Consider the following 16,858-nt stretch of genomic DNA (forward strand, 5'->3'; position numbering starts at 1 on the left):
GCTAATAATCAGAAACTTCTATGGTTTGGTTTGACACACTTGATTTCCTCTTCCTCTCTAGTTGTCAAGCAGTTGGTAAAAGAACCTTACTTCCACAGCTTTCATTACACATGAACCCAAATTTTAGTGTGAGTGGGGCTTCCTGCTGTCCCCTTAAAAGGCTGTTGGGGATATTTTCATGTCTTCAGTAGGCATGTGTTTCAATCCAAGGTCAGTATTTAGAAGTCAAAAGACAATTTTAAAAAGGTACAGAATTTTTAGTAATAAATATATTTCTTTAATTATTTTCAAGATAATTTATTACTGAACTATAAAAGGGAGGGGAGGAAGGTCTTTAATTATACACTTAAATTTACAGTTTAGTAAAATGTGAATCAGCACTCCCAAAAATGCAAAAGGAAAGGTGAGTCCAGCAGAATTACTAGACTTCTTCAAATTAATGTCTCCATGCTTGGAAAAATTAGTTCAAGAATAAAAATATACAGTGGAACAATTTGAAATGCTTCCTTCTTGTTTCATCCACTTTATATTTCTTGCTGAACAAAATTAAATAGCTACAAAATTAAATAAACTACATTTTAACACAGATTAGTATCTTGCAAGGATCCCCAATTTCATACTGTAATATAGTATTTACCTTGACAGATACTGACATGAAGGAATAAGATTAATCTACCTGAGGTAGCTCTACATCATAAGAATTCTCACAAATGTTGCTATGAATGCAGGAGCTACCCACTCATGCAGGCAATAGGAGCATTGCCAAGAAAAGTCATCTGAAGAATGATTTGTGGATATCTTCAAAACTTGTAAGGAAATGAAAGGTGCTCAGGCCCAGCCTCACCTAGAGTTTATTTTTTGTGCATAATATATATGTGTTCTAAATTTATGGCAACATTTCAGGAAAACAACACTATCAGGGCATGATTACATTGTCTGTGACTTTAAAGACATATCTATGTGTCATTTAACTTAACTGAATTTAAAGGCAGACAAGCAGTTAGAGATCCTTGAGAGAAAGATCTTTCTTTAAAGTATATATGTATTCATGTAAGCACATATCTCACTAAAGTCAGATTTTAAAATGATAACTCAGGAAGCAGAATTACTACCTTATAGGCATATGGACCAAAATTCATCCTCAGTCTGCAGAGATGCAATCAAACTACCTCTTTCACAGACAAGCTATGTTTTCTGATATATTGACTTGCTTCCAAAAAGAAGAGCCAAAGGAAACTATACATTTTTCAAAATTAGAAGTATAATGTGATGGGGAAAAATATGTGGGGGTTCTATCAAATTATGTTAAAAAAAACCCCAAACAATAAGAACCTCTTCTAAATGCTCTAAGAAGCTGAAATCATCTGAGCTAAACATTGTGTAGATGATTACTTCAGTGACTGTTTACAATGCTGATTACTTCAACATCAATATAATAATCAATATAAAAACTGGGGACACTTAACTTCCTATGTATATGGAGACACTTACTAAATAAACCAAATTAATCACAGATCACAATAAAAAGCCCCCTTGCACGTTAAAATTTACTGTTAACAATAGTGGAAATATGATTTTTTTTTCTAATGACTGACATTTAAACATTAGGGTTTTTTACTCAGCACCAAAGTACAAAGTTGTTTTTAATGGTTAACCTGTATTAGAACACCAGTTGCAGTAGAAATACTTCTGCTGAAAACTTCTTTTCAGTCTTTACTCTACAAAAATCATATTGCACAAATTGATTTTTCTGTTTTCTGAACTTCAGCTGTAATCAGAGGGCATCAACAGAAACAAATGTGGATGCTGCCTAATATAATTGCACTTCTGTTAAACACTCCTACATTCAACCTGACATTGACAACAAGTTAAATACCAAAAGGAACATACTATTCTTTGTGACTTCTGAAATCTTTCTTCCAATTGCAGCTTTAAAACATTCAGAAGCTAAAATATTATAAAGACAGGCAAGTCCCAAACGTCAAATTATATTCAAAATGTTTGTATTAAATACCACAGAATATTCTACTTCAACTCAAAATGAGAAAAATCGATGCTTGTGGGTACAGTAATCTGCTGCTTTATTGTGCAACTTTTTCTTGGTATGTGAAAAGAATTGAAGACAAAGTTCCTACAAAATTTTTCATTCTGACATGACTACTGTTTAAACCAAAACTTCATTACTTGGTTCATTTATTCTTGGTTTATCTCTGCATCAAAATCAATAATACACAGAAAGTAGTATTTCTGCAATTTCCTGAAAAGCCTTTTATGCTGAAGAGAAGTGAGCATGGGGCTGAGTGGGCTCTGACTGAAAATGAATTATTTGCTTGTGTAGACATTCAGTTATTTACTAAAGAGCAGAAAGAGAAACAAAAATTACTACCACTTGGAAATAAACTCGTCACAGTCATTTTCCTAAGAAAGCATAACTTGGAACTGTGATCCACATTATCAAAAACAGCACTGATGGGAGAGTTCATCCAGGTAAGGGGTAACCTGCTCCTGGTGATTCATTACTCTGTATGATAAAGGCCAGCACAAGAGCATGGAAGGGGAGTAAATAAAGCTAATTTTTTTCATTCCTTGTCTATAGGGTCTAGCTAGGGCAGACAGATGCTGCCCTCAGTCACCTGTATTTTGTGATTTTGGACAAACCCTTGGCAGTGATTAATGACAGGTTTTGAAGCATGCAAACACATGGACACTCTGCTTCACATCTGTGTATCACACTCAGAAGGCTCATCTACATCATCAGCTTCTTCAGTGCTTGTTTCCATTTCTATTCCAAAGGCTGGACCAGCAGTTTCCAATGTGTAGTCACTTCTTCTCAAATCTAGGGCAAGAAAACAAATTCAATAATGCAGCCAAGTAAATGTTCAAAAAGCACAAACAGCTCAAACAGTGCTCAACCCAATAACTCATAGCAGTTTGTTTGGTGTTTTCAGGAGGAAGAAAATCTGAAGCAAGGCAAATAAGAACCAGGGGGTTCAGTGTTCTGAGAATCTCAGTGGTGTAAGCCTGTATGAATGAACCTTCCCTGACTGTATTCATTCAGCTGACTTTCCCTCTATTATCTCCAGCTGCCACAGACAAAAATCAAGCCAATAACACTGCAGTTTCTGTTTCAGAATCAAACAGCAATTTTTACTCCATGTAGGCAATGAAGGAAAGGAGCTTCCTCTACAGAAAAAAAAAAAAATTGGTGGCTGAAAAGTCATCCAGAAAGCAATCTATTTTGGCTTTCAATCTTTAAAATCTGCCACACGTCAAACAGAAGCACATTTTACCAAATATAATGTGAACAACAGGCAATCCAAATAAGCATAAGTAGGGGCTGCAGCAGGGCCAGAAGACCTCCAGTGAGTTTTTCCCCAGCTAATGCATTGCAAATTTTCTATTGTTACTTTTTTTTTATTCTAAAAATTATTGCAGATGTTATCTGTAGTGATGACCCTGGAAAAATAGGTTCCCATTTAGCAAAGAAAGGGAAAAAATCAATGGGAAGAAGCTTTCAAGCTGAATGCCATCAGGCTGATGAGCTCCCACTCTTACATGGATGTTAAGCAAAAGAGCAGTATTCTCATATCTGCCTCTGCACAGGAAGACTATGCCTACCAGAGTCTTTCAGCTCAATAGAATTTCAGTTCTTGTCTTTATAGCATATTGAGGCCCTTACTTTGTTGCACTTGTAAAGTTATACATAGATTAAAAATTAATCTTTACTTCACGTACTGGGAAGTTTCAGCTTTCTGCAGCAAGAATTACAACGATGCTTTGCAATGAAGTTTCTTATTGCATCTTCTCCTAGGTTTGCTGGTCCAAATACCATCTTTCCAGACCTAAAAGAAATATTCTTAAAAAATCAGTGGATCTAAAATGAAGCAATTATAGGGGACAGAGATGATGCCATTTTTAATTTTTTAAAAATCAGCTAGCCCTTTTTATCAAGACAACCAAAGGTTAATACATATTGCAAGTTTCTTAGATATGAGACAAGAAAACTGTCAGTTCCAGTAAAATATTAGCCTACATATATCCCACACTGCTTTTCTTTTCCTCTAAAGGCAGACAGGACAGACCCTTCGGTCCTTGCTAAAAAGCTCAAAGGAAATCTGGGCACAGTGACACTTTGATGACGTTTGCCATAATCTGTGTGATTCTGCTGTAGCCACCACTCATTCCCAAGCAAGTAGTCGGGTTCCAGTTTTGATGGTGGGCATGTGAGAACAAAACAGAGCTAACAAGGGATTGTTTTCTCTTCAATTAAAACCAGAAATGCAATGTCTAGAAGAACCCTATCCACAAAAACATGCAGCATAGAAAAAATGAAAAAAAAAAAATTAAAACCCCAAAACCCACAGTATGCTGCTGACAAGCAAGGTTTTAAAATTTATTGTCTTCATCCTGTGCTCATTTGCATGTGTCTGTTATCTGACCAATTCATCAGTGCTACTAGGGGATCCATTTGTGGAAGTATGTTGCATATTGTGAAAGAAACTGCCACAGTTACAAACAGAAACCACCTATATCCACACCTGTATTAGAAGTACCACACCATTACAACAGATTCTTAAGGTAGTCTGAAAGCTATCCTGTATTTTAGTATAGCTGCACCTTTACTCTCAAGAATTTGACAGTCTAGACACTATGGAACACCGCACACAAGAAACACTTCCAGAGAAACTTTACAAATGCTAGTATTTTATTTTAATGATATGCAGAGTGGAAACAGCACATTTCCAATTCTGAAATCAATTACAGCTCTGAGAAGCTTTAGAAAAATATTTTAATTGTATCAAATGTATCTGTAATTCACACTGACAAAACTATATTCTCTCTAAGGAAAGCAGTATTCAAACATGAAACTTTTCCCTTTCACACAAGACAGCAGCAATGATTAGCCGAAACTACTATACAAAATCTAGTATCTTTCTAATTTCTTGCAGAGCCTGGAGAATATGTGTCTCCTGGATCCTGTGAAGGATTCATCTAATCATCTCGTAATGCAAATTAATATGTCAAACAAGGGAAGAAGTGAATTATCAATCAAGGTCCATATTTAAATAACTTTAAATGACATGATGCAATATAGCCATTTCTATCCTTTTCTGAAATCTGATGAAATGCCATAGAAATAGAATGTACCTAAGTATTTGCTTGAGCAGGTATAGGAAATTAGGAAGACTTTGCTAATTTCAACACCACGCAACAACTCTGATACTTCCTCTAATCTAACCATTACTCTGAGCAAGGGGAAGCAAGTAAGACAGAATGATATCTTCTCATACTGAGATAAAAAGGTATACTCTCTGTAATATATATGAAGTAACCTTTCTTCTCTCCTCAGTATCGACAATGGTTCATGAGGAATACTGCATTTAAATTGGAAAACTATTTCAAGGAATCTGGGGATAAATTGGAAATGATCATCAGCCTAGAAACTATAACATGTAAAGATTATGAGGTAGTTTAACATGAAGAAAAAAGATTGAAGGAGAAGAATGTTGAATTTTTTTCTCTGCGTTGTCAGTAGGTAGCACCAGAAAGAAACATTTCAATTAAAAAAACAACCAAAAAAAAATTACAAAAAAAAACCCAAACAAAACAAACAAACAAAAACAAACAAACAAAAAAACAGGAAAAATCTTTCAGGCAGTGATAATATCAAACTATTGGAAAAAGATATTCTGTGAATGTATCAGTTCTTTTCAGTCTGAAACTCAGAACACTTTCCCTCATCTCTGAATGTGCACCTAATATCCCTGAAAACTTTACTCTCATTAACTTTGTTTTGGCCTTGCCAAGCAGTACATGTTACAAAAAACACCCAGAGTATTGCTCTTGAGGCAATGCTTCTCAATGTTTGGGCAGGGCAGAAGTCTGCAAGGACGGTGTTAAACCCTGTTGCTGTGCCTCAATTACATCTGTTTTAAAGGAAATCTTCTTGTGAATGTCATACCTGTACCATTTTATCACTTCATACATTCCATACAGTGCATGTGGCCAGATCTTACACTGCTTGCACCAGCTCAGGATCTGTCTGAGCTGTCACAACATTAGGCATACTTTCCAACAGATCTATTATGTTTATCTTAATCTGGCTATAAAACCAAGACATAAAGCACTATCATGGATCTGGAGGTCACACTTTGCCATTGTAAAGTCCTTTCCAAAACACGATATGGGATGCGTGAAATAAAAGACTTACATGACACATGACAGGATAATGACATGAGCCAATAAACTGATGGAGTTAAAAGAGCCTGACATAAACAATTTAACTATAAGTAAAGCTAAAATTTCAAACAGCCCCACAAGTCAGGTGCCATCTATTTTATCCTAGGTTTTCAAGAGAACATGAGCTCAAAGTATGTTTTGAGACAGGTTTTGATCTTATCTAAGTATCTTACTTACAAATGAAAATTTAAAACACTTCTTGCCTCTGTCAGAAATGTTTCTTCTGTGAGCAAATAAAGGTTAAAGCAAAGACAGCGCTTTTGCATTGTGATTCTTATTACTCTTTCAGAAGGTATTTCTTAGAATTGGGTATCTTCTTACAGAAAACACCAGAGTTTCACTGCCTTATTCCTTTAGAATCCTGAATCAAACAATATAGTTTCACTAATTGCTGTTCTGAAGATTTCCCTGAATATAAGGAAATCAAGCTGCGTTTGATTCATTAATCAACACTTGCTCTCTAACTAAGACTAACTGTTTTGCAGATGATAAACAACAAAAAGTTCTAAAAATAAGATCTGTATGATCAGATTTTATCAATCAATTTAACAAAATTATTTCATAGCAAAAATAATAGAGAACACTAATAAAAATAAATTTCATGGTAATAATGTAGATAAATATTTTCCTTATTTTAAAGAGGATAAGCTGACTTGTGAATTACTTTGGTCAGTGCCTCTCTACTGTTTACAGCAATAACTGTTTATTGTTTATGTGACCGCTGATGTAAAAAATCTATTTGAACAGTAGCAAATCAGAATTTCATACATCTGTACCTTAAAAGTATTTGCTAAAATCTTGAGAACAACTACATGATTGACCTCTCTGCATCTCTAACTTGAGCTATCTATGTGCTTCTGACATGAACCTATGGCCAAATTAGGGCAAAGACTTTGTCATTGAGAAGTGCTCAGCATATCTTTGCTCTCATATCTTTGTTGTTTCAAAAATAAATTTTATTTGTACTGTAGCGGTGCATTCAATACACCTACAGTCATAATTAAGCATTAAGATAGTTGTCTATTACTTATCTTTTTGAAATATGAATTATGGTCCCAGAACTAAGAACTTGCTTACAAAATTAACTTAGATTTCCAAGTTGTAGGCAATTCATCTGACATTTCTATAGTTAGTTGCCCTTTTTATTATATTACATTGTTTACATTTGCGTCTTCCTATCTTGCAAACATGAGACTTCCCTTCAATCAAATGGCATGGACTGAGCAAGGGGCAGTCAAGATGAACATCAGACAGTGGAGGGGCAGGGATGTCAGGACAGATCTGGAGAGGTTTGTGGGTTTAAGGAGAGTAGGAGAGCTGTGAGAGCAGTCATCAGCACCACTGCTTCTGCTCTTACTACAGGAAATGCCATTCAAGAGCAAGGCCACAGAATGGGAGAACAGCCATCAGAACAGGTAGTTCTGATCCTGAAATTAGATTTACAAAGGCAGACTGCTATTTCTGTGTGTCTAATCTATCCAGTTTTTGTACGTTTTCATTCATGATTTACCATCTTCATATCACATCTCTGAAGTCATGCTGCATGCTTAAGTGCAGCAGTAAAGCCTATTGGAGAGGTTAAAGAGCCAGGCCTTCTCTTCATCCTCTTAAGCTATTGTGGCCCTGTATACTCCTAGAAAAAGTCAGGGGAAACTGGACTGCCACATTCAAATCTTTCATACAACTCTGTGAAGAGATTGCTCCCAGCACAGCAGCGCAGACTCTCCCACCTTTCATACACCTCTTACCACATGTTGAGAGCTGGGACACAGAGTCCTCCAAAGCACAGGAGAAGATGCAGTCTCTCCATTGGCATCATACTGTTGTTTAACCCAAACACCATGTGAAAAAAAAAATTAAATCCTCCCCCACAAAATACAGAAAACCATCCTAAATATACAGACTGTTGGCAGAATATCTGAAATGAATGATAATTTCAACAGAAAGAAACCTACTTTTTGTCTTCAGGTTTAATCACAGATGGATCTGTAAGGTTTTCCCCAACACCTACAACAAATAAACATTGTGTGTGTTACAAAGGAAGGTAGTCATGATTTCATACCCTGGCACTTAACAAAAAATGAAATTAACCGTTTTCTTGGTGTATCATAAAGTGTCATAGTTAAAGTAGTCATGAGCTAGAATGAAAATGCTATGAGTATAAAAATGTGTAAAGTACTTGTAATACAGTTACAGTTACAGTTCTTACTACAGTTCTGTCTTCAGCTGCTTTGAGGCCAATTTATATGTAGATGGAAAGTGTATGAAAATGCCATAAATATTATATTGAAGCTCAACTAACTAAAATGTGACCAACCAAAATATTCTTATTTTACTTGGAGTAAAGGTACTAATCACATATGGATCTTACCAATATCAATAGAGCTACTTTCAGAGACACACATTCTCTTCAAGGTAACAAACACAAGAAGCCGCAACTTCATGATGTGCAAATATTTGCATCTGTTATCCCTTTCTCCATTTGGGTGGCCAAGGAAGCATATTAAAGAAATGATACCTGAATGCTGATACCTATGTTGCACTTTTCACCAAATTGATTAAGTATACTACCTTTACGAAAGCCATCTTTTCTTGAATCTGACAAAATCGCTGAGCATTTACACTAATGAAAAATCTATGGTCATATAACCATGTGAAATGCAATTATTTTTATTTCAACATATTAATTTTATGTTCTGCAACAAAAATAAAGATTCTGCAGACAGCATAATGTCGCTGAAATACCCCCAGATTGAAATATAGGCCATTTCAGTTGATGTAAATTAGGCAAAATGTGTATATACATATATGTGTATGTGGAGATGGCCATGGTATTAAATAGTAAATTGTTATCTAGATTCATCCTAGTAGAACTCCAAGGAGAGCAACCCTTGCACTTTTCCTCAGTTCCAGGTTTAGAGAACTAAACACGAGGCAAAAACTAGAGCTGATCTCAGTTTGTTTAAGATGAAAACTGAAATTTATACGGATGTTTAAATTCTCCATTTTTAAGCCAACACAGTTGCTCTGGAACTGTGAGAGTTATGTAATAAACCTGAGCAAATTTCATACAAATTCTCATAGGCTATGGCAGAGACACACTTATTCTTTCCGTACCGTTTCTTTTTTTTTTTTATGTACAGCTAAAGCAAATCAAGGCAAGGATGGAATTATAGGCTTATTTTGCATAATAAGTATGTCTTCTTTGTAACTTACAGCTTCTGGGTGCTGTAAAATATAAATATGTTAAGTCTCTGGCTACCCATAGACTTTTCCCTTGACAGAAATGAAAACTGATATTGTTTATACTCTTTGATGGGTGATGTTCCTCTGAACATTGTCAACTGTTTTATCTCCTCAAAATATGCCATCTTCCCACTTACATATGTACAGTAAAATGATCACATGCTCTTTAAAGGAGTCACTAGACTTTGTGAATGGCATTTAGGCTTACAGCTTATTTAAACTGCATACAGATTTATTAATATGAACAATAAAACAATGCAGGTAGTTCACCCATTTTGACATTTACATACACATTGTGTGCATATGTACATGAGTACATTAGAATCTCTGTATTATTTATACATCTTATGAAAAATTAAAATACCTTGATTGTGGAGTGGCTTTTTTGGAGCTGGATGAAATATTCCTGCAGTTTATCTAACTGCTCTTTTGGTCTTTCAGCCTGGAAGCATTTGAAGCAATATTATTTTCCCATTACACCTACATTAACCTAGACAGTTTCTGTGGATTCTCATTTATCAGCATCACATAACATATCCAGAGGTTTTTTGAGCTTTGCATTTTCTCATCTAAGTGAGAATTTGGCCCTCAGTACTAAATTCTCTTTTGAGATGATTGCTTTTCATCTGGTTTCAAATAGCAATCCTACGCTAGCAGTCACCTTGCATATCCAGGACCAGGAGCTCCCCACGGGTGTAGATGTAGGTCCAGTGAGAGAAGGCCAGCATCAGCTCTTCCAGCAAGCTGATGGGAGTAATCTCATCTCCATTGTTGTTGTTGTATTTTCGAAATTCACCGGTCATGTACTTCTCAATGGTCAACCACTGCTTTGCTGAATGGCAGTAGATGAGGAAAACTTCCAGGAACCTGTAAATATAAATACTGTCTGTCAGCAGCTGGCAAGGTAATAAGCATCCTCACAGTCAGCAGCCATCAAGAGCAAGCCTACCAAAAAGGAGGACATGTCTTCTTTGGCTGGAGCATTTTCAACAACAGTATGTAGGTACTAGCAATAGAGAGAACAAAGGCTTTCTTGGTCTGACAACTCTCAGAAACAAAGCACCTAATCAGAAAGTATACCTTATGAACAAAAAACATAATCTGATTTACCCTAGTGCACTGTAAATGAGCTACATCAAATTGTTTTAGTTAATTATGTAAAAGGCAGTTCTTGCTTAAGTCTACGGAACAGAATGTCTATTTTTCCACTACATGTAACTATAAAGACAAGCTTCAAAGCTTCCTACCTTTCCTCCTAAAAGTTTGTTTACTATCCTTAGACTTTATCATTGCCACTGCATTATCATTGCAACCCACAACAGAAAAGGAGGCTGAAAAGCGAAACCTCTTTCACCTGGTACCTGAAGACATTGAATTTACCTTGGAGTATAGGGAATAGTATGAGGCTTCACTTGGTTGAAGGTGTAGATTAACTTCTGGGCAACCCTTTGCTGTTGAATCTCCTGAAAAAAAGATAATGTTATAAACACCACTTCGTTTTCATGAAGAAAGGTGTCATGATTTTGTCAAAAAAACTAAACAAACACACACATACCCTGATTATCTATTTTTTACAAATGGGATATACAACTTCCTCAAAACATTTTTTCTTTCCAAAAGATAACATCAAAACACGTGTCAACTTTGTTGGAGACATTAACAAGTAAGCAGTCTAACATCAAACTAGGCCAGTCAGTGTTCCTTCAGGTCTGAACTCACCCTTAGACAGAGATGTAATACTGTGCCATGGTGAAAGATCTTTTGCCAAGCTTGAACCACCTCTGGCAGGAAAGACTTCACAATAAATACTTGTCCCAACTTTAATGCATCACTCTCAGACCAAGTACAAATGACTTTCATGGCCCTCCGCAGACCCCCATCCATCTCTTCCCGTGACAGGACTTGGATCATTGCAGTTCTGCCGCACTGGGACCAGGAAGACATGCTTTTATCAAGATTCATAGGTGAACTCTCTTCTAGCTGGTAGACTGTCACTTCTTCTCCAGCTTCAATAAAAAGAAGTTTTGTTAGCAAAAGTCATTGGCAGAAACATGACAGAACAGCATTTTCTTTTGGTGTCTTTAAATAACATACCTCTTTACACACCTTTCTAAGCCACACTTCTTTAAAAAGAGAGCCTTTTATCATAATTGTTCATCTGTCTGAAAACTTCCCCAGCCTAAACTTACACTATTTAGTACATTCATTCTTCTACTATGATAATAGGTGGTCCAAAGAGCTTGTATTAAGCCTCAAAACAAAGATAAATTCAAGACCTCCTGGATTCTTCCACACAAACAAATCTCACTGATACTCTAGTCTGTAACACTCATTTAAAATGACTTATTTTTAAAGGGTCACCATTTTTATATTCAACTCTAAATTTCCCATGTGTAATTCCCTCTCTTTATGCACTTACGTGGAAGGGGAATTTCTAGTAAGACTTCAGTTAATCATAATCTGTGGAACACTCCCTGAATTTTTCTTTTAATTTTGTGTTTCATAAAGTAAACTCCAAAAAGGAACAAACGCACAAACAAACCTGCAGGAGCAGAACATCTGAATTCAAATCTTAGTCTAAAAACAGGTAAAATAATAGTTTAAAATAATAGTTAAAAATAAATCTAAGGGGAAAATAATGACAACAAGGCAAACAGTTTGTAATAGTTATTTAGTATTAAAGATTAAAGGGATTTAATTTTGTAGTTGATACAATATTGGCGGTAGTCAAGAGTGCCACCTTGTGCCACAGAGAGCTGAGTTTGTTTCAAAAGTTGTGACTTGGCCATGATGTGATGAGTCAGGGAAATTAGATTAAAAAAGACATTTTCAGGAAAACAAGCTAAAGCAAATTATCAGGAAGCTTACAGTTTTGGTATTTTAAACTAATATTATTTTTTTTCCCTAGAAATTACAATGTTATATGCAATGAGGAAATGTTTAAGGTGTTCTGCTCCTGCTAGTAACATTTTTTCTGCAAGTAAAACCTAGTGAGCTTTAACCCAGTTGCACTCTCTTTCCCCCTGGAGATTTGCAGCGGTGTTCCTCTCTTGCAGCAGAATCAACAGCACTTTTCTGTTGCCACCATTTGTAAACTAACAGCAAAGTGGACTGATTTTTTTTTTAATCTGTCTTTCTTTCCTACAACTCACATTATTTGTAATATTAATTCATAAGAAACAGGTTTTTGCAGGCAAGTGTTACAAGGTAACTAAATTGCCAAAATGACAAAGACCGTCATAAGCAATTACAAACTAGATTCAGACTAGTAGATTTCCTCCCCACTCTTGAGCTTGCTTTTCACCAATTAGCACAAATGCAGATGCTGTTGAATCCAGCAATTTAAGCACATTCTAATTTAAAATAAAGCAACTGGAAAAGTCAGTATCTTACATAAAAGACAGACAGACAAATAAAGACAGTATAACTAGACACATTTTTTAATCTTACATTAAATCTTAATATTACCTTTTGACAGTTTAATACCTAGAAAGGTATTTCCTAGGAGCTTCAAAGATTAGAATGCTTAATATGGCCATGGCTATTTTAATTACTTACAGTAATAAGGTCACAAGAAATCCTATGATGCTGCAAGTATCAGCAATTAGTTGCTGTGAGACAAAATATTCTACCAGTTGAGAAGGCAGCACCTAGATATCAAGAGTCTAGAGGCAGACCTTCTGCTGCTGTAAGCCAACACTGCACACTATTTTCAGAACTCTTCCCAAAAATTTATGGATTATGCTCTTCCACTCTTCAGTTATAGCAAAGATTTTTTTACTTGACACTAAAGACACTAAAAGTTTTCTGTGCCAGATAAAGGGATAATGCTTTATAAATTACTACCTGGTTTTCTTCTTGATAGCATATCCTATACATAGATTTACATATGTATCTGTGTTTGTGTCAGTGTGTGTGAAAGAGAAACAGAAAGAACAAAGTTATCAAGGTTAAGGGGAAACTTCTGGCTGTCCTCGGCTATCCTAAGGATGGATACATAAAAGATGGAGTTATGCTCACCTCTGAGGTTGACAGCAATCGCATGAATAATAACAGATACAAGCTACAGAAAGGGAAACCTCAACAAATACAGGCAGAAACCCTGGATTCATTATTAGTCAATCAAACAATGGAAGAGGTTGCCCAATGAAAATGAGGAGTCTCTATAGACATAATCAAAATGCAATTTGACACTGCCTCAGCAATCTGATCTGAATTGACCATGGAAGGAGTTGGACAAGGTGACCTCCAGAAGTCCCTAAACTACTGCACAACTACAATTCTAAACTATTTTGTCTCTTTCAGAAAATAAGAACTGTTGAAATAATTCCATGACAATTTCTCAAACACAGTTTTTTAAAGATCTATTAATTTAAAAGATCACCAACTATTTATAAAGCAAAACATAAGCAAGAAGTTGGTACTCACCAAAAAGTTGGACTGGTGTAAATGGTATGGTCTGAGCAAGTCTCATTAAGTTGTTTCTTTCAACAGCTGCAAAGAACATAGATTTCACTGCTAGATTGAATAAATAAGCTGGCTAAGTTTCAAAGATGCTTGGCTGCACTTTAGTGAAATGTACAAAGCCAAGGAGGAGGCAGCAGAGTGATACTGTGTCACTTCTGATCAAAATTTGTTTTACCCAGACCACAATTCTCCTTTGCACACTGTTGTGTTTCAGGAATGATATTCCCCATCTTGGTGTTCCCACTGAAACATGTCAAACCATGCACCTTCTCTCTCTCCTCCTCAACCCCCTGTCCTTCTTTTTGTCAAGGCTGGAGAGGAGAAGTGGAGGCACAAAAGGAAAAGATCGTGGGCTGAGATAAGAACGGTTTGCTGGAAACAGCAGCGAGATAAGGAAATGAAAAGCAACAATAAACTGATGGCAAGGGTCACAAAAATTGAACAATTCACATGGAAAACCCCTGACAACAGAAAAGACAACACTACCTTCATCCAGAAGGGACCCCTCCTCCCCAGAAGAGATTCCCTTCTCCCCAGGCCTTGGCAATGACCTGACAGTGATAGAGAACAACCTCTGGGTCCTAGACAGGCCCTTGGTTGGCTTCTGCAAGTAGTTAGCCCTGTCCTAGCCTGAAACAGGACAGAAAGATGCCAGAAACTCAGTTAGCATTAAAGCTTTGCATCTGGAAGAATAACTCAAATTCCAATTTCAATCATTACTCTCACACAGGCTTCAACAGGCTTCAGTCTCTTCTACAGGATTAACTTCAGTGTAATTTATAATGACAGCTGACAGTCCAGGTCTCCTTTAGACATTTCAGAAGTTAATATACCCTAGGAAATGGAGATAAATTCTTCACATTTCCTCTTTTAAGAAACCAAACATCCTTCAACAACCCAAACACAACTGCCTCAGGCCTCAGCTATACCACTTGTCCATTTAGGGCCAGGTTAGATGTAAACATCTGCAAGACTCTGGAGATGTGCATTCTAAAAGAGAGAGTTTTCAGTGGAGATGAGTGAGAACCAACTGGTGACAAAAAATCAGATTGAAAAAAACAACCAACTAACAAATCAACCAAAACCAAACCCCAAAACAACCGGAAGGAAATGCAGGAGGTGAGCTGCTTTAGTAAGGTACTTCTTGATAGGCAGAAACCATGAAATTAGGTCTACACTCCATTTTTCAACCCAGGCAAATTAGGTTTGGTTGATTCAATGCCGTGCCAAAGCAAACTGGAGAAGGAAGTCTCCTACATTCTTGGGGAACAAATAATGAAACTATTTTAGTCAGTGGAGAATTAAAGAGAGAATTAAAGACTTGTGGCAGACTGGCACTGTAGGACTGTAGACTTCAGTTCTATTCTCACATGCATGGTGATTGTTAGCTAAAAGTCAGAAAGCACTCGGGATAACCAAAAGTGCCTAAATTTTTGTCAAAATAATTCAACACAGATTAGCTAATCTGTATCACCTACACCTTTTCCTTAGTTGAGACAAATAGTAGGATTCCACAGAACTCCAAGCACTTGCCAAAAATAGTCAGATACACACTTCTGTACCATGTCATTCATGACCATACACCTTCCAACTACATACATATATATAGATAGAGATGTATATGTACATAAGCACTGGTATCATGTCCATAATCAATGGCCATCCCTCCAAGATATCTGTAGAGCTCATTGAGTCCATGGCTGTGGGTTCTCTCTCCTAGATGTCTTCCAGAGCAGGAGAGCTGGTGTGCTGTCAGGTGGTTGCAAGCTGCATCACGAGCTCATGACCAGTGTATCTGGAGCAGTCCATGCTCACTGGCCATGGCAGTTCTGGCACACAATGCCAGTGTCATTCAGCAACCAAAAATACACACACAGTTTGACACTACAGACTGTTCTCATGCAAAAATTGAATCCCCTTCAGGTATACATTGTGTTTCCCCATTCATCTGCATTTCTCCACAAGAGCAATCAGGTCATGGAGCAAATATAATCCAATGGGTGGGTTTGCCTTTGTTTGAGACAGGACGAATCCAAACTGACTTCCCAAACATATTCCTTATATGCACCATAGGCTTTATCTCCTTCTACAGTACATGAAGCTTTTGATTGAGCTTGATTGGTGGAGCTGCTAGTGTTAACTAACTAGGAGGTTTTGCTAAATGTAGATCCCAATATTTGAAGGTCCCACCAATTTGGTTTTTAGCAATCCATTTTATTGTTCAACATTCCTAGAGGCTGGTGCATGACAGGGAACATGATACCCACTTCAATACTGTGCTCTCTGACCCAGGGTTCTATGAAGCTATTTTTGAATGGGTCCTATTGTCTGACTGACCTCTTTCAGGGCTGCCAAGACAGTGTTCTGGGCAGCTGGGTGAGGCATGGGGTGCATCTCTGACATCCAGTGTTTTTTTCATTGTATGTACCTAGAGCTTGCCTTGGCACAGTTGAAATACAATCGATCTGCCAGGCCTCTCCATACTTATATTTTAACCATCATCCTCCATACCACAGAGGCTTTACCCTCTTTTCATTTCAGCACATTTCACAGTTATAAATAATGTCCATGGTTAATAGTGTCCATGGTTAAGTCCACCCCTCTCCCACGAGCTCATCTGTATGTTGCATCTCTTCCCTGATGACCTGAGGTGTCTGAGCCCAGTGAGCCAGAAATAATTCACCCTTATGCTGCCAGCCCAGATCCACCCAAGACACTTTAAGCTCAACAGCCCAATCCACCTGTCCATTGTTGGGACGTTCTTCAGCAGCCCAGCTCCTGGGTGTGTGTGCGTCTATATGATGTGCTCTTACAGCCAGCTTCCCTACATAGGCAGTGGTGTCTTTCCAGAGCTCAGCAGCCCACATGGGTTTACCTCTGCACTGCCTATTTATCTTTTTTCACT

General features: G+C 37.0%; 1 protein-coding gene across 1 annotated transcript in view; it reads right to left on the bottom strand.

The window, feature by feature from the left end:
* Window positions 1–2,163: 2,163 nt before the first annotated feature.
* The window catches only part of LOC137464559 (transient receptor potential cation channel subfamily M member 6-like), a 31,259-nt gene continuing 16,564 nt past the window's right edge, over window positions 2,164–16,858 (bottom strand). The window contains exons 8-14 of the mRNA XM_068175969.1: window positions 13,915–13,980; window positions 11,206–11,492; window positions 10,867–10,949; window positions 10,148–10,353; window positions 8,196–8,247; window positions 3,736–3,842; window positions 2,164–2,836 (exon numbers count right to left, since the gene is read on the bottom strand). Of these exons, the coding sequence (XP_068032070.1) occupies window positions 2,715–2,836; window positions 3,736–3,842; window positions 8,196–8,247; window positions 10,148–10,353; window positions 10,867–10,949; window positions 11,206–11,492; window positions 13,915–13,980 (923 nt within the window). The 3' untranslated portion in view covers window positions 2,164–2,714. The remainder of the gene's footprint in view (window positions 2,837–3,735; window positions 3,843–8,195; window positions 8,248–10,147; window positions 10,354–10,866; window positions 10,950–11,205; window positions 11,493–13,914; window positions 13,981–16,858) is intronic.

The sequence above is a fragment of the Anomalospiza imberbis genome, chromosome Z (genome assembly GCF_031753505.1).
Source record: "Anomalospiza imberbis isolate Cuckoo-Finch-1a 21T00152 chromosome Z, ASM3175350v1, whole genome shotgun sequence".
NCBI classification, from domain to species: Eukaryota; Metazoa; Chordata; class Aves; order Passeriformes; family Viduidae; genus Anomalospiza; species Anomalospiza imberbis.